This window comes from Leopardus geoffroyi, chromosome B4 (assembly GCF_018350155.1).
Source record: "Leopardus geoffroyi isolate Oge1 chromosome B4, O.geoffroyi_Oge1_pat1.0, whole genome shotgun sequence".
Taxonomy (NCBI): domain Eukaryota; kingdom Metazoa; phylum Chordata; class Mammalia; order Carnivora; family Felidae; genus Leopardus; species Leopardus geoffroyi.
Window position 1 is genome coordinate 25,631,099 of NC_059341.1, and position 24,272 is coordinate 25,655,370.

General features: G+C 38.4%; 1 protein-coding gene across 4 annotated transcripts in view; it reads right to left on the minus strand.

Moving 5' to 3' along the window:
• Positions 1–24,272, minus strand: part of ODAD2 (outer dynein arm docking complex subunit 2) — a 179,597-nt gene that overhangs the window by 126,903 nt on the left and 28,422 nt on the right. For all 4 annotated transcript variants that reach the window (XM_045465769.1, XM_045465771.1, XM_045465768.1 and 1 more), the window contains 3 exons: positions 20,703–20,847; positions 1,451–1,597; positions 850–1,059 (listed from right to left, as the gene is read on the minus strand). In XM_045465769.1, the coding sequence (XP_045321725.1) occupies positions 850–1,059; positions 1,451–1,597; positions 20,703–20,847 (502 nt within the window). The remainder of the gene's footprint in view (positions 1–849; positions 1,060–1,450; positions 1,598–20,702; positions 20,848–24,272) is intronic.

Sequence of the window (24,272 nt, forward strand, 5' to 3'; positions counted from 1 at the left end):
ATTTAGATGGCTTTTCATTCTAAATTTTTTTTTTTAACGTTTATTTATTTTTGAGACAGAGAGAGACAGAGCATGAACGGGGGAGGGTCAGAGAGAGGGAGACACAGAATCTGAAACAGGCTCCAGGCTCTGAGCTGTCAGCACAGAGCCCAACGTGGGGCTCGAACTCACAAACCGTGAGATAGTGACCTGAGCCGAAGTCGGACACTTAACCGACTGAGCCACCCTGGCGCCCCAGGTGGCTTTTCATTCTAAAACAATGGGATGAACAGAGAGCAGACAGCTTGAAAACATGTGTCCCCAACAGTTATTCCCTTAGTATCTATAAATAATCTAAACTCTTCAGCTCTTGGATAAGGCCCTGTGTGACCACCATGGTCCCTCACTTTCACCTCCTACTACCCAGCCCATCTCATCTTAGGTCTAGCCACATTAGCCGCTTGCGGTTTCCAAATACTCTGTTGTTTTCCAGTTCTGGGCTTTTATCAACACAGCTTCATCTTCCTGAACTGCCTTTCCCTGGTGTGTCTGCATGACAAATACCTACTCGCTTTTCAAGACTGAGCAAAGGTTGGGTACCTGGATGGCTCAGTCAGTTAAGCATCTGACTCGATTTCAGCTCAGGTCTTGATCTCACAGTTCATGAGATCAAACCCTATGTCAGGCTGTGCATTGACAGTGTAGAGCCTGCCTGAGATTTTCTCTCTCCCTCTCTCTCAAAATAAAAAAACATTTTAAAAATTAAAAAAAAAAGATTCAGTAAAGGCAACATCTCCTTTAGGAAGGACAGCAGAGAGTTGACATCTTAGTGGCAGAGGGTGAGCTGATGACGATGTCAGCAGTACTCACCAGTTTGGTGATGCCCCCGTAGCGTCTCACTGCCTGTCGGGCTCTTCTAAACTTGGCAACATTTGCGATTGTCTCAGCTGCCAAACATTTCAGACTCTTATGTGGAGAATCAAGTGTATTAACCATAACTGGTAAGCCCCCAAGGTCAACAATATTACGTCTGATTTGAGGATTATGACTGATTTCCTTCAGGATTTTTAATGAACCAATCTAAATGAGAAAAAGTAGTTAGAGGTGAAAATAAGTGTTTAACCAGCACAAGTTTTTTAAAAATTCCAAGTCTACTTAAAATCCGTCCCAAGTGAAGTTTTTTAAAGAAATACTTTCTATTCCCGGGTGTTACATGCATGTTCCTTATTGTCCCTCAATTATGTAAACAAACATTCATCATTTAAGAAGCACATACTGATGGAAAGGAACCAGAAGATAAAGAAGAAAGGCAGAGATGCGAAGAGCAGCTAACAGTACAAGGAGCAAGTTATCAGTGATAATAGCAGACAAAGACAAGAAGTAGGCAGAAGTAGCAGGCACCTATTGGTAAAAAGAGAAGCACGAGAAGTTGTTTAGAAGGTTCGTCACCCATGTCAGGTAAGCCACTCACTTTACATTTGACTTCATCTGTATCAAGCAAATTTATTAAAACTTCAAGGCCTCCAACATCCCTGATTGCCAACTGGCAGGTCTCTTGCGCTAAGTTGAAATCCTTCATCGAACACAGTGCGATCACTGTAGCTGTCTGATTTCCTCCCTATGAAGACACAATGCCATAGAAAGGTTAAATAAGGTCATGCTTCCATGGAAATTTACTTAATGGTTATGAATCCATGAACTGGGAAATGTGTCTCCCCCTACACGGCACATTAAATTTTTTTAAGTTCTCTGAGTGGGTTATAATTTGTTAAATGAATCATGTAGAGCTGAAGCATGAAAAAGCTTTACAGAGTATCATAAAACATTATTCCAATTAAGAGTCAACATTTAAAGGTGGTCTGTCTGCTTTAAACAGCTATGACATTAGGCGGTATTAGTACATTAAATAGAGTCAAGGGGCAAGCCTTGAGAGATCGACTGAGGAATGTAAGTTTTATGTAGAGGTAATAGGCAGTCCCTATAAGTTCTTGAATAGAGTACTGTGCAATCCAAACTGTGCCTGAAAATTATTCTTACAGATGTATGTGGAACAGTCTGGAACAGTCTTTCTGGAGAAAGGGAAACCCTGTGGGAAGCAGTATAACAGTCATGCTGGGACCGCGGTAGGTCGGGGAAGGGCTGTGGGGTGGGGAGTGAGGAAGCAATTCCATTAAGAACTGGAGATGACTCAGTGGGTTGATGAAGGAGAAAAAGAGAAGCCTTCAGTATCATGGGCAAAATATTGGCCCAACGTAGAGAATCATGCAATCAACGTCTGCTTAGCTGATCACCAAATGTAAAGGGTAGTGGGGAACTGTTCCTTTAAGGTAAAACAATCTGGGATATTAAACAACAAAGTAATGATTGATCAGTGAAACAAACCTGCCAGGAAATTATCATCAGAATTCACTGCAGGAATTCTTAGGCAATGTCCACTGATCGTTAATGCTTTGAAAATCATCTGAAGGACACAGCATAGTACCTATTACTTCTCCCGCTATTAAGACTAGGTGGTAAATAAGAGTTCCAGTATAAGTGCTGAAATAGTTTGTAGGAGCAATATTTCTAACAGAGCAAATAACAAAAGCAATATTTCTAACAGAGGTAAGAATAGACATTTTTGTAAAGTGTGCTCATGAAAGATGGCTTTGGATCTCTACTTCAAAACATAGTACCAATGGCCTCAGATAAACCTTTCTTTCCTTTTTGAGGAAAGACACCTACAAATTATGTTTATTCTCATTTGCTAATTATTACTTTATATTGCTACATCTATTATATATAAATGTACAGAGATATAGTCTATACACTTAGCACAAAAATGGAAATTATATTCAAGCAGCCCAAGCCCCTCCTTCTATCACATATGTAAAACCTCTTGTGAATTCAGTAAAATGTATTACTTTTAAAATAAGAAGCTGAAATAGAACTATAAGAACTTAAGCATCCAAAAGATGGAAAGGTTGAGACTTCAGCCTTTCCTCTTACCCTTCCAGAAAACTCCCTCTACATCTCTAAAAATGTTATGAACCACTATCCTGTGTTGACATCACTGTCATTGTCTGCTTTTCATACTAATTTTCTTTCTGGGTAATCCAGGCTGTCCACTATATTCAAGATCAAGTTTACAATGACAAAAGCCTTCATTTTATTATTTACATTTAAAATAATAAGTTTTGTTTTTACAGCTCCTAATGTCTTTTTCTTGATATCAAGAGAGTTTTTAACACCACCAATTTTCCTACAGTTGGTTTGAAATATAAAGCAGTAAATCCTTCATTTATTACTTTCAGTTTTATAATCTCCCTTGTTTGGGGGCACAGGACACCCCCCCCCCCCACACACACAAGCACTTAAAAACAGAAGCCAGGTATTTCATAAACCATAATCTAAATGCTAACCATAATTAAAGAAAATACTACAGAAAAAAAGCATTAAAAAAAAGAGACACAGAGAGAGAGGGAGAAAATTAATTTTAAAAGGCTCTTTTGTTGAATTTAAATGGTTAAAAAAAGAAAGCTCCCCTGGGATGGATACCTGAAGGAACAGAGCTGGGCTCCCACATTAAAAGTTTGCAAATGCAAACCAAGAGCTTCAGATAGAGTTCTTTAGGCAGTGGCTTCAGACCCCAGCATGGCTTGAAAGCAAGAAGACGTCAAACAGCATATCATACCTCAGTCAAGCCAAGGGAGTCCACCCACACCCGTCAGACTCTGAAGGAGAAAGTGCCGTCCCAGCATTCTCAGTTGTGTGTGATCAAGGACCTTCTTGACTGATATTCTTGCACTGTGTTTTCTTTGGTAGTATTTTCCTACTTATACATTCAGCACAATCATTGTTTCCTATGTCACTTCAAGGTTTCTTACTTTTTCTCTTCTAGATTATTCCTACCTTTTGCATACCTTTATTACATACATTGTAATACCTTTATTATATACATTGTAACCACTGACATAAAATTTTTAAAGGGCCGTGTCATTTCAGCAGATGCCCAGAAAGGTAAGATGTTATATTTTTCTGAATTATCTCTAAGCCAATTGTGAAGCCAAAGGATGGAAAATTTACATTTATCATGAGGAAGTTAGATCCTTCTAGAAAAAAAAATTCTGTAAATCATCAGCTTTTTCTGAAAATCTGGAAACATATTCATAGGCTTGAGAGATTTTTTTAGAACAGTTTTATATTAGGGAAAGTTAGTTTTTCCACATTTCAGGATTCAGTTCTACTCTTGTAGACCACACTCCCCAAAGGATTATAAATCTTTCAGAATGAATACCAGAGGAAAGGAGCCAAAATATTCAACATACAGAGCCGCAAATGTTGGCCAATTGCTATTCTTTAAATACCAGCTATGTCAAAGGATTTTCAAATGTTTGTTCTACTTTGACCAGATGCCATAAACATCTTACTAAGGAGAAGCAGTGCAAATATGCTTGTTTTTCAATTAAATCTCCCCGGAGAATGTAATTAGTTGCCAATACTTATTTTCACATTTTATCACGTATTTGCATTTGTAAAGTTTTAAGAGCTGGAGAAAACATAGTAAAATATTATTTTACTAGCTTCTGAAGGGTTTTGAAGAATGCTTCCAATAAGCTTTTCCACTTCTTAAATTAAGGCAAGTCTTTTGCTGGTTGTCTTCCTGCCCCTGCTTCTCCTCAGACATCTCCAGGCTCAGTGTGCCTTCCGATACTTTGTGGCTCATGTTCCTTTCTATGGCCAGGAAGCATTTGTTCCTTGTTACAATCACGTTTCAAACAGGCAAAAGTTGAATGAATGTTGCTTTCCCTTGTTTTTCTCAAAATTTCTTTTGGAAGGACAAGATCAATAGAGGACACATTTCTAAATAATGTTTCTCGTGGTTTTAAATAGAACTTTTGAAATAAAGTAGTATTACCTTATCTGGTCTATAGGGTAATATCTACCTCCAACCCCCTTACTGCTGATAACAGAGAAATAAACATTTACTGAGTTGAGATGAAGAATGTATTCGAGACTAGATTAGGGGGCAAGCTGTCTCTGGTCATTTTTTTATTCTTGCATTCAAAAAATTTGCACACTTACTTTTCACCAAGTTCAAGGCCAGGCATTAGAGACATCCTAGTAAACAAAAACAGACATGGTCTTTGCCTCGTGGAGCTCATCAAATGTAGTAGAGAAGATTTTAATTTCTGAAGCCCATTCAAATAAACGAAAACTTGAAGAAGTCCTATGCACACTTGCAGTCAAGGACTCTGACTGGGCGGGGACAACAGGGGAGGTTTCCCTGAGGAATGTATGTCTGGACTGAAGTGTGGACAGAGTGGGAGACCTTCCCTGGTGAAGGAGGAGGGAAGTGATGAAAGGCACGCCAGTCAGAGGAATCAGTATTTGCAAAGGTTGATGGAGAAGTGGAACATGGCCTAACGAAGGCCAGTGTGGCTGAGACTCAGAGAGTGGGTGGTGGATGGTCCAAGATGAGCTGAAAAACTAGGTGGGCAAAGGCACCTGCTGGACCCATAGGCCAGGCTGAATATTTTAATCATTACTCTAAGACTGATAGGAAATATTCTAGGGTTATTGTTTTAGGGAAGGCAGAGAGGACCAACATGAGCTGAGTACATTTTCAGATCATTCTGGCTGAAGAGGCCCCTGGCTAGACAGGGCAAGTGGGACACGTGGAGAGCAGCTCTCCAGAGAAGAGCTAACTGGGATGGAGAGCTCAAGGTGACTCATCATGTGTCATAAAGACTTCAAATAAATTGGCTCAGAAAAGGAGACTATAAAACTAGTAGACGAAACTCTGATGGGCTCCATGCTCACAGGGCCACCATTTGGAGCTTACTGTCCGAGTCCCACATGATGACCGGAAGAGAAGGCAGGCAGAGGCACAATCAGGAGTGGAGGCTCCTCTTCTGTTCCCCACTGTCTGCAATCAAGGGGCAGTGGATGAGACCCAGTGAGGTGACACAGCCATCACACGGCTATCCAGCTGGCTTTCAACGTTCTCGGCATTTTTGCCTCCAAACATGCTGCTCAGAGAGCAAGAAAAGTGAAGCTCTGCCAGTGACTGTTTATTAATGATGACAGAGGGCCTGGCATCCAGCACAGAGGTTGGCCTACATATGCTCTCATCTCCCAGGCTCAGGAACGGGAAAAACTCAATGCTCAAAGAGAGTGGCATATGACTATGTTAAGTCAAGGTAGTAAAGTATATTGCTTTGCTTTCTGTTTATTTGCAAACCTATTTTATCCTGATGATTCAGCACTCATAAACCTGAGACTCAAGAGAGGAGACTCAAGAGATCTCCAAGAAAGAAAATAAGAAAATACTGTTCCAGAAGAAAAAAGAAATTAGACTCAGATTTTTGTATTACAAGCTTGCTGAGAATTTTTATTAGGAATGGGTAAGGAACAATACAAGCATTCCCTACGCATTCCTTTTAAATACCCATGGAACATTTACAGACATAGACAATCTGCTGGAATGCCCTAGTCACTGCAATGAGGAAAAATCTGTAGCAAATATAACTGCATTCCTAAAAAGATTCAGAAGAATACACTGAATAATTATGATAATTAATAAAAATATCTCAGTAGAGTGACCAGATATAAGGGCAGCATTCAAAAATTAGTAACTCCTCATACACTAAGAATAACAAATCAAAATGTGTAATTTGAAAAATGTTCCCATGAAGGGGCGCCTGGGTGGCTTAGTCGGTGAAGCCTCTGACTTTGGTTCAGGTCATGATCTCTCAGTTCATGGGTTCAAGCCCCATGTCGGGCTCTGTGCTGACAGCTCAGAGCCTGGAGCCTACTTTGGATTCTATGTCCTCCTCTCTCTCTGCCCCTCCCCCGCTTGTGCTCTCTCTCACTCTCAAAAATAAATAAACATTAGGGGCGCCTGGGTGGCGCAGTCGGTTAAGCGTCCGACTTCAGCCAGGTCACGATCTCGCGGTCCGTGAGTTCGAGCCCCGCGTCAGGCTCTGGGCTGATGGCTCAGAGCCTGGAGCCTGTTTCCGATTCTGTGTCTCCCTCTCTCTCTGCCCCTCCCCCGTTCATGCTCTGTCTCTCTCTGTCCCAAAAATAAAATAAACGTTGAAAAAAAAAATAAAAAAATAAATAAAAAAAAATAAATAAACATTACAAAATTTTTAAATTGTATTCATTTGTCAGTTGATGCACATTTAGGCTCTTTCCATAATTTGGCTATTGTTGAAAGTGCTGCTATAAACATTGGGGTACATGTGCCCCTAGCATCAGCATTCCTATATCCCTTGGTATTATGCTAAGTGAAATAAGTCAGGCAGAGAAAGACAGATACCATACGTTTTCACTCATATGTGGATCCTGAGAAACTTAACAGAAGACCATGGAGGAGGGGAAGGGGAAAAAAAAGTTCAGAGAAGGAGGGAGGCAAACCATAAGAAAGTCTTAAATACTGAGAACAAACTGAGGGTTGATGGGGGTGAGGGAGAGGGGAAAGTGGGTGATGGGCATTAAGGAGGGCAACTGTTGGGATGAGCACTGGGTTATTGTATGGAAACCAATTTGACAATAAATTATATTAAAAAATAAAAAGTAAATAAAAAAATAAAAAATAAAAATAAAAAATAAAAAAAAATTTTAAATGTTCCCATGCTAGTATTAGCAAAATAATAATAACAAAAATATCTAGGAGTAAATTTCACAAGAAATATGTTGAAAATATATGGAAAAGAAGCTATTAAGTTTTAATAAAATTCACAAAAATTTAAAAATAAATGAATGGCCATACTATGTTCCTGAATAGGATAACTCAATTTTACTAAAAACTGCAAACCCGCAACTATATGGTTAATTAATCTTTGACAAAGCAGGAAAGAATATCCAATGGAAAAAACACAGTCTCTTCAACAAATGGTATTGGGAAAACTGGAGAACTAAATGTAAAAAAATGAAACTGGACTACTTTTTTACACCAGACACAAAAATAAATTCAAAATAGATGATAGACCTAGATGTGAGACAGAAAACCATTAAAATCCTTCAGGATAACATAGGTAGTAACCTCTTTGACATTGGCTGTAACAATTACTTACTAGAGAGATCTCCTGAGGCAAAGGAAATAAAAGCAAAAATAAAACAGGGACTTAATTTAAAAAAAAAGTTTCTGCACAGTGAAGAAAACAATCAACCAAACTAAAAGGTAACCTACTGAATGGAAGAAGATTTTTACAAATGACATATCTGATAAAGGGTTAGTATCTGTCCAAAATATATAAAGAATGTATAAACTCAACATCCAGAAAACAAACAACCTAATTTAAAAATGGACAGAAAATACGAACAGATATTTCTCCAAAGAAGACATATAGATGGCCAATAGACACATGAAAAGATGCTCAAAATCACTCAGCATCGGGGAAATACAAATCAAAATTACAATGAGACATTACCTCACACCTGTCAGAATGGCTAAAATTAACAACACAGGAAACAAGAGGTGTTGGCAAGGATGTGGAGAATAGGGAACGTTCTTGCACTCTTGGAGGCAATGCAAACTGGTGCAGCCACTGTGCAAAACGGTATGGAGGCTCCTCAAAAAGTTAAAAATAGAACTACCTTATGAGCCAGCAACTGCACTACTAGGTATTTACCCAAAGGATATAAAAACACCAATTCAAAGGGATATATGCACCCTGAAGTTTATAGCAGCATTATCAACAATATCCAAATTATGGAAAGAGCCCAAATGTCCATCGACTGATGAATGGATAAAGAAGATGTGGTGTGTGTATGTGTGTGTGTACACACAAACACACTATGGAATGTTACTCAGCCATCAAAAAGAATGAAATCTTGCCATTTGCAATGATGTGGATGAAGCTAGAGAGTATTATGCTAAGTGAAATAAATCAGAGAAAAACAAGTACCATATGATTTCACTCATATGTGGGATTTAAGAAACAAAACAAATGAACATAGAGGGTAAAAAAGAGAGGAAAACCAAGAAAGAGACTCTTAACTATAGAGATCAAACTAATGGCTACCAGAGGGGGTGGGGGGGTTAGATGGATTTAACTAGGTGATGAGAATTAAGGAGGGCACTTGTGATGAGCACCACGTGTTGTATATGTGTTGAATCACTAAGTTCTACACCTGAAACTAATATTACACTGTCATTAACTGAAATTTAAATAAAAACTTGAAAAAAATTACAATTTATCCAAAAGTAATTTGTACATTCATGTAGACCAACCAAAATCCCCAACAGCATTTTTAAGTTTTTTTAAACTTGATTTTCAGCTTTTCTAAAAATGATCTGGAATGGAAAATATGCAAGAAGTAGTTTTAAAATTTTTAAGAAAACTCTCTGGCCAATCAAATATTAAAATATATGAAAGTTACAGTAATTAAAATAGCATGGAACTGGCATGGGCGCATCCAAATAACTCAATGTAATAGTGAAAGATCCAGAAACAAATTCTCACATATGAGATGACTATTCAATAAAGACAGCATCTCAGATCATTAGAAGAAAGAGTAGATGAACCAATAATCTGTGTTGATACAACTGACAATCCATCAAAGAAAAAAAAATTAGATCCCTACCTCACACTAAATGTAAAGTAAAATCCAGTTGGGATCAAGATCTGAACACTTTTTTAAGCTATAAAACTATCAGAAGGAAATAGAAAAAAATTTTGTTCTCTTGGAATGGCTTCAGAAAAACCTTCCCAGCTCCTAAGACACAAAACTCTTAAGTCAGGAAAGAAACAGTCAAAATATTTATTAATGTACAATTTTAAAGTTTCCAAACAAAAGAGCAGATAAAAAGACATGACAGAGAGAAAATATTCACAAATAATATAACAAAGGACTAATTTTCATTAATAATCAAAAGACAACCACAGGAAAATAGGCAAGGTATCTAATCCAATGGCGTTTAGACTCATGAAAATATTTACCAACCTCATTAGTGATCAGGAATATGCAAATTCACACAACATACATTCTCCCATCCCGATTAGAATTGGCCAAAATAAAACATAAAAAGAGACTGTAAATTAGTGAGAATTTGTACCAATGAATCTTATTTTTAGGTAAACTATTTTAATACCCTGAAAAGATTTTAAAGAACATCGATGCCTAGACCCCACTTCAGAACAATCTGTTTAAAACCTCCATGAATGGTACCTGGGCATCAGGGCCCTTGTTTTGTTTTGTTTTTTTAGGAGCCTGGCTGATTTCATTCTGTTTGGCATAATACTAATTGAGTGTAAATTGACATTTGCTTTGTGTCAGGAACTATCAAAAACTTTTTCATATAATCCAAGCTTGGTTGATATATTACTTCTCTTGAAATTTAAAAAATTTCAATGTAGTACCTCTCAAACTTTCCTGGGCATATATTCTTTCTTGTTTAAAATAGCTTTATTGAGGAGGAAATCATATGCAAAAAGACTGTACATGTTTAACGTACATAATTTCATGAGTTTGGGCATATGCATACACCCGTGAAGCCATCACCACAATCAAGGTAACAGACCCATCCATCACCTCCAAAAGTTTTCTCATGCCTCCTCCCTTTTTGTGGCATTAATACTTACCATAGGATCAAATACTCTTTTACATTTTTTTAAATGCACAATACAGTATTGTTAACTATCAGCACTATGTCGTAGGGCTCTCTAGAGCTTTTTCATTTTGTGAAACTAGAATTTTATACCCATTGAACAACACCTCCATCTTAGAACTATTGAAATTTTAAATGTACATAGTCTTTGACCCAAGCAATTCCACATCAAAAAGACTCTATCCTACAGAAACAGTATACATATCCAAAGAATACATAAAAATATTTGTTTCAGCAACACTGTAATAATAAAAATTGACATGGGGGACAAGGGAAAAAGTTATCAGTAAGGGAGCTGGTATGTAAATTATTGATACATACATATAATAAGATGCTATGTGGTAATTAAAAGGACTGTGGCAGATATGGAAGGTCACCAAGAAAACACGAAATATAAAAAGCAAAATATAGAGCAATATAGTATGACTTCATTTTGTGTATAAAAATTATATATGTGTGTGTGTACGTATATATATATATATATATATGTATATATATATATATATACATATATATGTATATATATATATATATATATATATATACATATATATACATATATATATATATGAAACATCTGGAAAAGGTCTTTCCCTTTTATTCTTTGGCATGGCTTAAATATTCACCAAGGAGGGGCGCCTGGGTGGCTCAGTCGGTTAAGTGTCTGATTTCGGCTCAGGTCATGATCTCACGGTTCGTGAGTTCAATCCCCGCGTCGGGCTCTGTGCTGACCACTCAGAGCCTGGAGCCTGCTTCAGATTCTGTGTCTCCCTCTCTCTCTCTGACCCTCCCCCGTTCATGCTCTGTCTCTCTCTGTCTCGAAAATAAATAAAAACGTTAAAAAAAAAAATTAAAAAAAAAAATAAATAAATATTCACCAAGGGTATGTGTTAATGGGTTATTTTTATAAGATTTTAATATTATTTTTTAATGTTTATTTATTTTGAGAAAGAGAGAGCACTAGCAGGGGAGGGGCAGAGAGAGAGGGAGAGAATCCCAAGTGAGCTCTATGTCATTAGCACAGAGCCTGACTCAGGGCTCAATCCCACGACCGCGAGATCATGTCCTGAGCCAAAACCAAGAGTGAGATGTTCAACTGACTGGGCCAACCAGGAGCCCCCATAAGATTTTAGCACTTTAAGTACCGAAGGGAGATAAGGAAGGACTAGAAGAGAAACACAGGCTTCAGCCATATGTGTCACAGAAATATCAGGAGGTCACACCTACCAGAGAGCAGGGGTGGGTAAAGGGGCGCAGCCCTTGCCAGTGGGAAGAGCAAAGGCTAGTGGACCAAAATGGACCTGGGCTTTAATGTTTCTCCTACAAATATGCAATTTCTAAAAATGAGTACAACAGAAGTGTATACATGCAAAATGAAAGATCACTTATACCAAATCTGGTACCTTTTACTCCTTAACCCTTACATTTATAAATTCTTCAGTGTGCAAACTTCTATAATAGGACATGACTATGTGTTTTTAGAATAAAAATCAAAGCAGTCTAGGGGCACCTGGGTGGCTCAGTCAGTTAAGCATCCGACTTTGGTTCAGGTCATGATCTCGCGGTTTGTGGGTTCGAGCCCTGCATTGGGCTCTGTGCTGACAGCTCAGAGCCTGGAGCCTGCTTCAGATTCTGTGTCTCCCTCTCTCTCTGCCCCTACCCTGCTCACGCTCTGTCTCTGTCTCTCAAAAATAAATAAATGTTTAAAAAAAAAAAAGGTAGGGGCGCCTGGGTGGCTCAGTCGGTTGAGCGTCCGACTTCAGCCCGGGTCACGATCTCGTGGTCTGTGAGTTCGAGCCCCGCGTCGGGCTCTGGGCTGATGGCTCAGAGCCTGGAGCCTGCTTCCGATTCTGTGTCTCCCTCTCTCTCTGCCCCTCCCCTGTTCATGCTGTCTCTGTCTCAAGAATAAATAAACGTTAAAAAAAAAATTAAAAAAAAATTAAAAAAAAAGGTAAAGCAGTCTAGAGCATTATATAAACTGGGAACTAGGCAACACTACTTTCCTCCAATTTATTTAGCCTCTAAAATCAATTTGGGGGAAAGTGTACTTTGAGGAACAAAAACATAGTGTTGCTGCAAATACATCAGGCAACACATTCCCCCCAAAGATCTATTACATTTCCAGATTACATAAAACTAAACAGAATGTCACATAAAACTTAGATGGCAAAATTCTTTCCAATCAAAAATCTTACAAATAGCTAGATGGGCAATGTGTAATATATAATTATGGTCTAGCTGGGTGAGCTTACAGTATCCATTTATGAATGAATGAATGAATGAATGAATGAATGAGATAGGGCTTAAAAGACCCCCCTGGAGATTTTTAATATTGTCGTTTTTCAGCAGTTAAGTTGATGTGGTTATATAATGAATGCTAGCTAATGGTGGTATAAACTATTATGATTTAGTAGCATTATATTATCGTACTTATCCAATTATCTTTGCCCTTCTCCACTCTTGTTTATGATAGTCAAGAGGCAAAAATAATTTATAGCTCAAAAACTATAACTAAGGTTATTAGTTTATTTGTGGAGTACAGATTCCTCTGTGGAGATGGGAGCCTCTCCATTATTTTCATCGCCTTCTTTATAATAAAAATAAAAAGGGATAAATTTTTTGTGGGCAATATATAAACATACAAGTTAACACACATCTCAACCCAAATACTTAAATTGTGTTGTCTTACGCTGCATTATTTAAGAAAACATAAATGCAAACTCTGCTAAGTAGGGATTTTTTTAGATGATGCAATTTAAAATATTTGTAATTTCTGGTGCCTGGGTGGCTCATTTGGTTAAGCAACCAACTCTGGCTCAGGTCATGATCCCATGGTTCATGGGTTCAAGCCCCACATTGGGCTCTGTGCTGACAGCTCAGAGCCTGGAGCCTGCTTCAGATTCTGTGTCTCCTTCTCTCTCTGCCTCTCCCCGACTCATGCTTTGCCCCCCGCCTTCTCTCTCATATAAACATTAAAAAATTTAAATAAAATATTCATAATTTCTAACAGATAGTGGGGGTTTGTTTGTTTGTTTGTTTTTTAAAGCACAAAACTCCTACGCTTAATGTCATGGAGACTTTTTTTTAAAGTTAACCCACATCAATATAACACCATATGTATTAACTTAAAGACCATTTCTCAGGAAGGTGGTAGTAATTTTCCTTTCTTACTGGCTTTTATTTGCATACATAAACAGTGAACATTACTTCTATTTTTGAAAGATTCTGTTGAGCATGAATAACACCATACTATCACAGTCTTCTCCATCTCTTTAAGTAAAACCTAGCAAAAGAGCACACTCTCATACCGCCTTCCAAAAATGAACATTGAATTCCTTTGTTAAGAAATGCTCTGTTTAATTAGTCTCTTACTTAAATGAAGAAAACCAAGGGAGAGAAAATACGAACATACAACAGCAAGGTCTGCAGGCCCTCTGGGTCCTGAATTTCTTGACAGAAGGACAGAATAACCAGGCAACGGGCAATAAAGATAGAGGCCTGGGCGCCAGCCTGGCCCACAGCCGCCTTGCCTTCTGTGTGGGCCAGAGTGAACTATTTCTCAGCTTTTCCACCAATGAAACAAGGATCACACTACCTACCCCTCCATACCCAAAACCCGAGTAATGGGAAAGGAATTTAATTAACTATAATTGATTGCAAAGTACATCAAATTCCTGCAATGAAAAATCATATAAGTCCCCATTACCACTTAGAAGAACTTGTTAAGCAATTAAGGTAGTTGTGTGTGTGTGTGTGTGTGTTTAATCAGTTCATGAAAGACGATTAAGGAATTGAACGCCACAAAAGTATTCTTTAACAAAGGTTTTGAAAATTTCAAAATGTCTCTGGAGCAAATTCCCTTCCAGAGTGGAAATCTAAAACATGCCAAGGACGGAGCCTGGAGTGTCTCTTGGGAAGGCTTGTGGAATTTCTGAGGTGATTCTTTGAGAAGTTACTGTGAAGTAGGGTCCTGGTCACTGCTAAGCTGGGGGAGCCACCAAGTACCTTCACCTTTCATGGTCTGAGAAATATGAATTTGTGAATACATAACAGAACAGAAGAATAACAAGCAAGACCCCCAGCTCACAGGAAAGGTGAAATCAACACCAGTGTTTTATGAATTTGATCACATACGATAAATAAATTAGGAACTACCCCTCACCTACACATGGTGGGGGGGGAGGCAGGGAGAGGATAAATGTGAGGTGATGCCCAGCTGTGATCATAAGCTGCCACTCAGCAGCCGATGAGAGCCATTCTCCATGGAGTGACACATGTTCAGATAACGTCACCATCCCCTGGGACTCAGGAACAATGATCGCATGGTCTCAGATGCAAGAATGATACCACATGTATGAATTTAGATTAAAAAGCCCATCATTCTCTGATTTCATAGCTAGCGCCTTATGGTTTGCGTGTGTAGGAGTTTTCAATTTGGAAGGAAACTTACTTTAAAAATAAACCTTTTTCTCTTTTTACTTCAAACTTTCCTATTCATCTTTCTTTAATTAGTTTTTTTCCCTACTAGCTGATTGTGTAAAATTACCAAATAAAATGTTACTTTCCTTAAGTATTTTTTTAAAAAGGCCGATGAAGCAATCTGTTTGTAAGATGGCAAACTAACATTTATGGAAAGACTTGTCAGCGTAGCATTGGAATTTTGATCTAAAAATATTGCCTTGGTTGTACTAACTTGAGTGGGAGGCAGCTGCTTTCTGATTAGCTATTAAGAGGTCCTATTTGATCATGAATAAAAAAACCAAACCCAGCCCACATGCCCCACACACTCATTCATTGCCTGGGCTCCTGAAGCAGTAGTTCAATTTCTAATGAATATTGTGAGCTCCAGTCCTTTATTTCCAACTATGGTATAGGAGCTTCTGTTGGGTATTTCACTCTCTTCAAACTTCATCTGCTCCAACCAAAGCCTCCTCATAAACTGGCCTGCTTTCTTTCCCATCCATTTCTTTGCTGCCTCCAAGGACATTATCCTATTCGAAGCCCCCTTGTCACTGGCCTTCTGCCTCTTCCCACTCCAATTCATTCTATATACCACCTGCTGCTGGACAATGCTTTCTAAAGCATTGCTTTCATCATCCTGGTCCCCTGGCTGGACTCTGATCAAAATCCCAGGTGTAGAAAGAGGCATCCTGCAGGGAGGAGTCACAACTGGGGAAATGGCCCTGGGGATTAACCCTAGATTCTTCCATTATTGCCTGCCGCAAGGACTCAGGAATAAGACCAGCTGAATGAAGCACATCAGAGGAGGGGCAGATGTCTACAAACCTGCTTGCTAATAATCCCCCATCTGAGCCTGGAGCTGATGCCAGGACAACACTGACATCTTATCCTCAAGTGACAAGGAAATGCCTATGGGGGAGATAAAGCATGATTCTAGACCCAGCCTCTGAAATCCGTTCCAACTACCTAAAATCTGACCAACCACATTCTTGGCATCACTCTATAGTCTCCTCAGTTTTCTCTTGGATTTACTTATCGTGTAGTATTGAGTTCCAAATCCAGACCTCCTTCAATCCACATAGAAAATGGATTTCGTAGGCTTGCAACCCTGTGTCCAGAAATTCAGTCTTTAGTTTAATGATACTTACACTAAGGTGTATGAAATGCAGATCTACTTATGGTGACAACCTTTCAATATTTTATCTCACTTTACTGAAGAGAACCTGTTTGTATTAATTTATAACATTTAATACTTGTGACTAATAAATCCACATTTCCAAACAAAATAAAATTCAGCAACTCTCCTCCTATTGCACAAAGGGGTTCTCCATATAACTTAGTAATGGGTAAAGCTTCTGTATCTTTGCAGAATTATTTTCACACTACCTTTACAGATTACTGTGGGACATACACTTGAACCATCTTCCCAGTCACTGGAATAGATCCAAAGTGAAACATTTTATTGCAAGATTTTAAAGCAGCCCTGGCCAGGGGAGAAAATAATATCCATATAAAGCTAGCAAATACAGCAATAAAATAGCATATCTACAAGGACAAAGGGAGCAGGAAAAGGAGGAGAGAGGAAAGTAAGGGAAGGTGGGAAAGACGTGAACAGCAGGGGGAACAGCTCTGGCTCAGAAGAAGGAAAAACTGCTCTCAAGGAGCTGAGCGTGAAGAACAGCACAGCACAGCCCAGCCCCTTGGGAACCTCATTCTCTCCCCATCACACTTTCTAAGCGGAGGGCTGGAGAGGCAAGCCTGTGCTCACTGGCTAGGCACCCTGCAAGACACAGCAATGAGTTTAATTCGGTCTTTCCATTCAAGTAACTGACGCGACAGACAAGCTGAACAATAAAGATAACAAGGCAGAATGTAAGTGTTTCTCACTAAGGAAGCTGAAGAGGTGGTTTATTGCTTCATTTAGAATTAGGGCATAGAGTCATCAGTTCCGTGTGTGGGGGGAGGGGAGAAGTTGGAAGGTTGGTGAGTAAAAATGCAAAGTCTTCATTAGTTTAAAAATTAAATTGTGTTCTAAAAATCCAGATTAAAAGAATATATACATACATAAAACTTGTAAGTTGAAATGAATGCATGTCAAAGCCAAATAATTAAATACAAACTCCCTTTACTTACATGCCAAGATCTGAGCTCATAGCTCTGGATAAATAACAAGCTATAGTTCATTGACCTGTTTGGGTATTAATGAGCTCTTTGAATTTTTTTCAGCAATCACTTGGAAAATGGTAAGTAGAAAGTCGGTTCAACATTAACATTTCTCTGCTAGTGTAAGTCTACATTTAAGGCATAATTTTGCAAATTAAAATGTCAGGTGTATTTATTTTGAGATTATCTAGAGACATTCAATTTTGAATTTCTTGGACATTTAATATCCTTTTGTGTCCCCATATAAAACATTTATCTGTGTCAAAAAGCCCAAAGCCACTTGTAGATATACTTGTTTTGCTGGCTATGTTAAGAATATCTACCTGTGGGAACTATAATAATTCCCAGCAATTTACTGTCTGGCCAAAAGTATCACATTTGCACATGATTTATTGATGAATAACTTGTGCAAGCTTAAGTAGCACTTCATCAATACATGTTTTCCTTAGCTGTTCTGGGACAGAAACAGTGCATCCCTTTCTGGCCTAATATTATATAGACTTATCCTAAATAGTTGAAAAACTCAAGATAGTTATTCAATAGTCAGGCTATTATGAGAAACTCTCATTGCCATGTTCACTGGGAGCTTATTATTAAGGATGTCATTCACTACCACACTCACTGTTTGCTCCATTAAGCCGTCAGAGAGAAAATTCTTTCTGCTCTTAGTACCAGGATCAGTTACACACATTGGCAACTGGGCCATTTTTACCTTATGATGGTAAGAGTATTTCCCTCACTGTATTAACTCACTGCATTTCCTCCCTTTTATTGGTTGCTAGAAAATGTGAAGCAAAAACTGAAGGGCCAGCTGTGCAAGTCAAGAAGATTCCATACCATATGTTGTCTACAGTAATAATATGTAATAGAAATCATTATTAATGCTAACAAGTATCGAGTACTTTCTGTTAAGCACTTTACATATGTTAGATTTCACTTAATATTCATAATAATACTAAAACATGAGAACATTTCTTTTGCCATCTTGACCGATGAGAAAACTGAAGTTTAGAGAGGTTAGCCAACTCCCTCAAGGCTACTGAGTTAGTAGAACACTGACTCCATTAAAGTCTTTCCAACATGGAAGACTGCTCTGTTAGTCTGCCTCCTGGTCCATCCATGCGTCTTCCCTGTTGAGTCTTTATTTCCTTTGACTAAGGAAATAAAGTTAATAGAAAAGAATTCTTTGGAAAAACACCAGGGCTCTTCCAATCTCCTTCCAAAAAGGTATGTCCAAGCCACAATGTCCATCTGGCTCAAGCTACTTAAGTGTGGGGTGGCAAAGTTCTCTGATGCCATTTTCCCCCCAGAGTGACATGTGCTTTATGAAGACAGGAGAGATCATGGGAAGATCCATGGTTCAGTAAAGGATCAGGAAGGTCTCCTGAGTCTGGACATTGGTGCTATGTGTGCTCAGTGGGGCCACTGTGTTGACTGCATGGTTTGTGTACAAAGACGCCTGCCAAGGGGTTGTGCACGACCATGGAGTTTGAACTCCAGCCTATGCTCCAGATAGGGTTTCTAAATTCCCGACAGAGACATGAATATTCAAGATCAGAGAATAAGAAATCAGAATTCCCTCCCAATTCTGTGGAATTCTTAAAATAGTAAGTTATTCCATGTTTTTTCCCCAAATTTCACTTATATGTTTTTAGGTATTAATGACGACCATAATGGTGAAGAATTTCCATAATAATAAACAGTAAGTCACTTTTTGTGATAGAGATACTAAAAATTTCAGAGGTTTTTCCGTTAAAAAAATACCCAAACCAGGGGTGCCTGGGTGGCTCAGTCAATTAAGCGTCGACTCTTGGTTTCAGTTCAGGTCTGATCTCACGGTTTGTGAGATTGAGCCCCACATTGGGCTCTGTGCTTGGGATTCTCTCTCTCCCTCTTTTGCTGCCCCTCCCCCCTCTCAAAAATTAACTAAATAAACATTAAAAAAACAAAGTATATCTATTGCAGTAACATGTAAAAATGATCTCCACCTGATAGCTGATAACACTAAAAGAGGGAGACATTACCACAAATAAATGCCAAATGGAAGTCATTTTAAATACTGAAAGATGATATAAAAATATTTACTATTTATAAGATATTATTCTTAAATTAAGTTTTAAAACAAAGCATTAACTGTCTATTCCAATAGTCTTGATTTTTGTTTCATGACAAATACACCAGACACACACAAAAAATTCTTCATTTTGCATTGCATTTTGCATTGACATTGGTCAAATGCATCTTGCATTTTGCATTGACATTGGTCAAATTGTTAGGAGGCCTTCAAAAGCATAGCCAAGGTGGGCATTAAGGTTTGCTTCACAGAAGCTCATATCCTTTTTTAATGATGAAAATTTCATCTGCTTGCCCAGATTCCAGTTTGGCCATTGAAATCTATGTTGCAATGGAGAATTAGAATACTTTTTCCCAATTTCCCAATTTCTTGACTAAGTTTTCTTGGGATTCAGGATTCAGGAAAACATAGAAATTTTTTTTCTGAGAAATGCAGGGAATTGCAGCTGGGGCCATGCTAAGAAAAAGGGCATATTTTTCTTGCAAAAAGAACTTTTTCAGCTACAATCTTGTGTCCATGGAGAAGACTTTTGTCGAATTCACAAAAATGTTCACATAAACTATTTTACCTGTCAGCTTGGAAGGACCTCAAAGGCACCAGGAAAGTATCCTTAAGTAATTTGGGAGTCACATACACACCTTTACATATGCAAAGCCACTGGCAAATGCCCTTGGTTCATCTGATCAAAGACCTAGGAAGCTAGAGGAAACTAAGACCTAAGTAAAAATGTTATTTTTACAAGTGCTTCTGAACTACAGCTTTAGACATGGCCTACCTAGACATTATCAATATCAACGATCTATTAGCATTAATCTGGGTTTTGGCAAATCATTTGTCTTGCCCTGCCCCCATCCAAGTCTTAAATACATTATATAGACCATTATTATGTAACATGTTTTCACATATGTTGAGAGTAATGGAAATGGACCAATACATATTTTAAGCAACTACAATGTACCAAACACTATGCTGCATCTTTCAAATATGTATTTCCAATGCTAAAGTTATCTTACAGGACAGGTATTAATTTTATTCCATGGGTTAAGAAAAATAAGGCTCAAAACTATAACCAAAAGCCACACTGCTAAGTGACACGGCCTAAAATTTATTTGTAGTACAACTTCAAAACTCCATGCTCTTGCCACCACAACATACCACAAATTGTAAAAGGATGGCAAGTCATAATACCTGCTGGTTACTGTGGCCCAGGGGAGAGGGCTGGTACCAGGCAGCCTGGCTGCTCCGTGAGAAGTAACCTTACTATCCTCAGGGTAGTAAGACCTTCCCCTGTGCACACTTAAATAATAACAGGCATTTTTACTACCCTTATTTGAAAGAAACATACAATAAATGTGGAAGCAGAATATACCTTTTTGGGAAAGGAATTAAAATAATCATTGTAAACACAATACAAAAGGTCTGTCTTACCTTTAAATATTTCACCAGCTTCTGAATTTGCCAATATTCTGATGGCAAATCTGCATTTGCTTCCTGACGATCAAGTGGTTCTTCATCTTCCTCACTCTCTGAGGAGCTCTCACTAACGATTTCCTCAATCTTCTCAGTACTCTTACTAAGAACAATAACAACCACCACATAACATAAATATATTTATGCTACAACATGGAATTGGTTATAATCGTTACTATTTCAGCAATACGAACTTAAGCAACGAGTTCTAGAAGATCTAACACCTTCTCAGTTCTTGATCTTTAAGATCTAAGTGAGGAGATGAATAATTGCGTGCTGTTTTAAGAAAATAGAAATGAACAGGGAATTAGTATATGTCCTATGGCTGTGCTGTACAAAAAGATAGCCACCAGTCATAGTATTTAAATAACTTGTGGTTATTTATATGTTTATATTTATTTAAATGTCTTTATTGAATTGAAATAGAATACAATTAAAAATTTAGTTCTTCAGGGGCGCCTGGGTGACTCAGTTGGTTAAGCGTCCTTCAGCTCAGGTCCATTATCTCATGGTTTGTGAGTTCCAGCCCCACATCAGGCTCAGTGCTGACAGCTCAGAGCCTGGAGCCTGCTTTGGATTCTGTGTCTCCCTCTCTCTCTGCCCCTTCCCGGCTCGTGCTCTGTCTCTCTCTCTCAAAAAATAAACGTTAAAAAAAATTAAAAAAAAAATTAGTTCTTCAGTTGTAGAAGCCACATTTCAAGCACTCAACAATCACATGTGGCTGGTGACTACTATACCAGGTAGCTCAGATATAAACCATTTCTATTATCATGGGAAGTTTAATCGGGCAGTGCTGCAAATGCCTCACAGGGAGAGTGTCTCCCTTATGGAAGAAAGTACACTTTTTCCTCACTGCTCTAGAAGCTTCCAACTTAACATCAAGGTCATGGTCACCAGCTAGTTCACTCAAGCTTTCATGACCATATCTAATTCTCATTTTCTGTTTATCTCCATCCTCTCTTCCCTCCAACCCTCATGTGCTCTCTTCTATAAATGTCTTTTCTCACCTGTTTTGAAGCACAGTAGAAAGCATACTACTAGTAATTTCATAGTAGTAACTTGCAAGTTTTATTAATTTTTAAGATTCTATAATTCTTTTAATTTCTCAAAGGTGTTGTGGCGCAGAGAGTTGTTCTCCGGGCCACAGTGGAATGAAATCCTGAACTGAAGCTTCTGTTCCAATTCAACAAGTCGCATGAGCTGAGTTTTAGTTTAATGTATTCTCTCGTCTAACAAATGTCCAGAAACCTAGGTTGGTTACAGAGCAAAATAATGGTAGACAAGGCTGACTTAAGAACCAAGGTAAATTTAACTCAAAGGTCCCAGATATAAACATATACGTAATAAACCTATATTCTCTCGGGAATCTCTAAATGTTTTAGCTTAACAAACTCCTGGAGTTAAGAGCAGGTGATTTACCCAATCAGTCTCAAATCATGTCAAAAAAAAATCAATACCCCAACGGAAAGTTGTTCTCTTTTTCCAGTGATGAATCCTTTGACATATAACTTTATATGGCTTTCCCCATTTTATGAGATTCCCTTCCTGTCCTGTCCTGTCCCACAGCAGCTGTACATTCAGGAGGTAAAAAGAAGCAAACCTCAATGTTTCATTGAGCTATGAACTCGACCATAAGAAATACTTCTCTACCACATCATTGTACCCACTTAAGCAAGAAGAGATAGAGAAGTTCTCATTTTTATCGCTGACTAATGGTTGTTGCTTGGATACACTACCCCTTTACCCTTATCTATTACTCTGGAGTTCTCGGACTCACTAAAATTTGATTTAAAATTGAAATGCTTTAGGGCAAACATCCATTTCAGGAAAGATGAAGTAGATATACCTTTCCTTATTCCTCCCACTAAGTACATAAAAATCCTGGATATCATATGTAAAACAAACCTGAGAGAACTCTGTTTGTAGAATGGAGAAGAATGGAGAATGGAGAAGAAAGACTATCTAGGGACCTGGAGACCTGAGAAGCAACACAGTGAGGAGTTCCCTGGATTTCTTTTTGTCTCACATATCCCAGACAGGGTACTAGAGAAGACAGTGGTGTGGAAATACCAGTGGGCACAGAGGAGAAAAGCACCTAAGGAGGGGGCGCCTGGGTGGCTCAGTTGCTTACACATCCGACTTCAGCTCAGGTCATGACTTCACAACTCGTGGGTTCAAGCCCTGTGTCAGGCTCTGCTCTGACAGCTCAGAGCCTGGAGCCTGCTTCGGATTCTGTGTCTCCCTCTATCTCTGTCCATCCCCTGCTCATTCTCTCTCTCTGTCTCTCAGAAATAAATTTAAAAACAAGCACCTAAGGAAAGCCTGCTCTTTCTCGTCAGAGGAACAGAAAAGGAATAGCTTAACACAACATAAAACTTTTAGGCAACAAATGATTTATTCTTGTCAACACCACAGAAAACACTGTGCCCTATCCCCACTTCTGCTAGCAATGGCCAAACAGAGAACTTTATCAGGCTACAGCAAAGCTCCCTAATCCCCATGCTGGGTGGTGTTAGAGAAGGACTAAAAGGGAGTCAGGACTTCCACTGATCCCAAACCCCAATGTCAATGTAATAAAAGGCCCGTGCCTTTCACAGACAAGCTGGTATCCATAGAGGCCCAGGCAGAGCTTGAACTTCCACTACCACTCATAAATAATGAGGATCCCCTCACCTGCACCAACCCCCCACCCCCCGCCAGGTGTCAAGTGAGGGCCTACTTGAACCCTGCAATTCCTTTTCTAATCTGAGGAGGCACCACACACCTTATCCCGCCAACGTGGTATCAGAGGCCTGCTAAAACATAAGATTTAAATAAGACCCGGAAGAATTAAGAAGAATTAATCCAACAATTAAGACTCAAAAAATCTCAAAAATTATTACAGTTTAAAAATTACCCATTCTCTTACCATGCTTCAAAATGGAATAAATTAAAAAAGACTTTTATGGAACGGGGTGGGGGGGGGAGTTAGAGAGAATGGTGGGAGAGAAAGAAAACCAAGAAAATAAAAATCAAAAAGAACAAACAGAAAAAAATATACATAATGACAAACTTAAGCCCTAACATAATAATGACATTAAAGGTAAATGATCTAAATATCCCTTAAAAGACAGAGTTTAACTTAATGGACAAAAAAGAAAAAAAAAGGGAACCAACCAAATGCCATCTACAAGGAACTAATTTCAAATATAATGATATGTTACAGTTAGTTTGAAAGAAAAGGAAGAAAAATACACCATGCAAACAATCAAAAGAAAGCAGAAATGGCTATATAATATCAGATTAAGTAGACATCAAAAAAGAAAAACAAAACAAAACAAAACCGAGCAAAACCGACCAGGGACACAGAGGAAATTACATAAAGATGGAATCATGGTAATCCTAAATATGTATTTCCAAGCAACAGAACTGCAAAATACATAAAGCAAAAACAGAACTAAAAGGAGAAACAGAAAAATTGCAATTATAGTTGAAGACTTCAATACTTCTCTCTCATCAATTTATGGAACTAGACTGAAAATAAGCTAG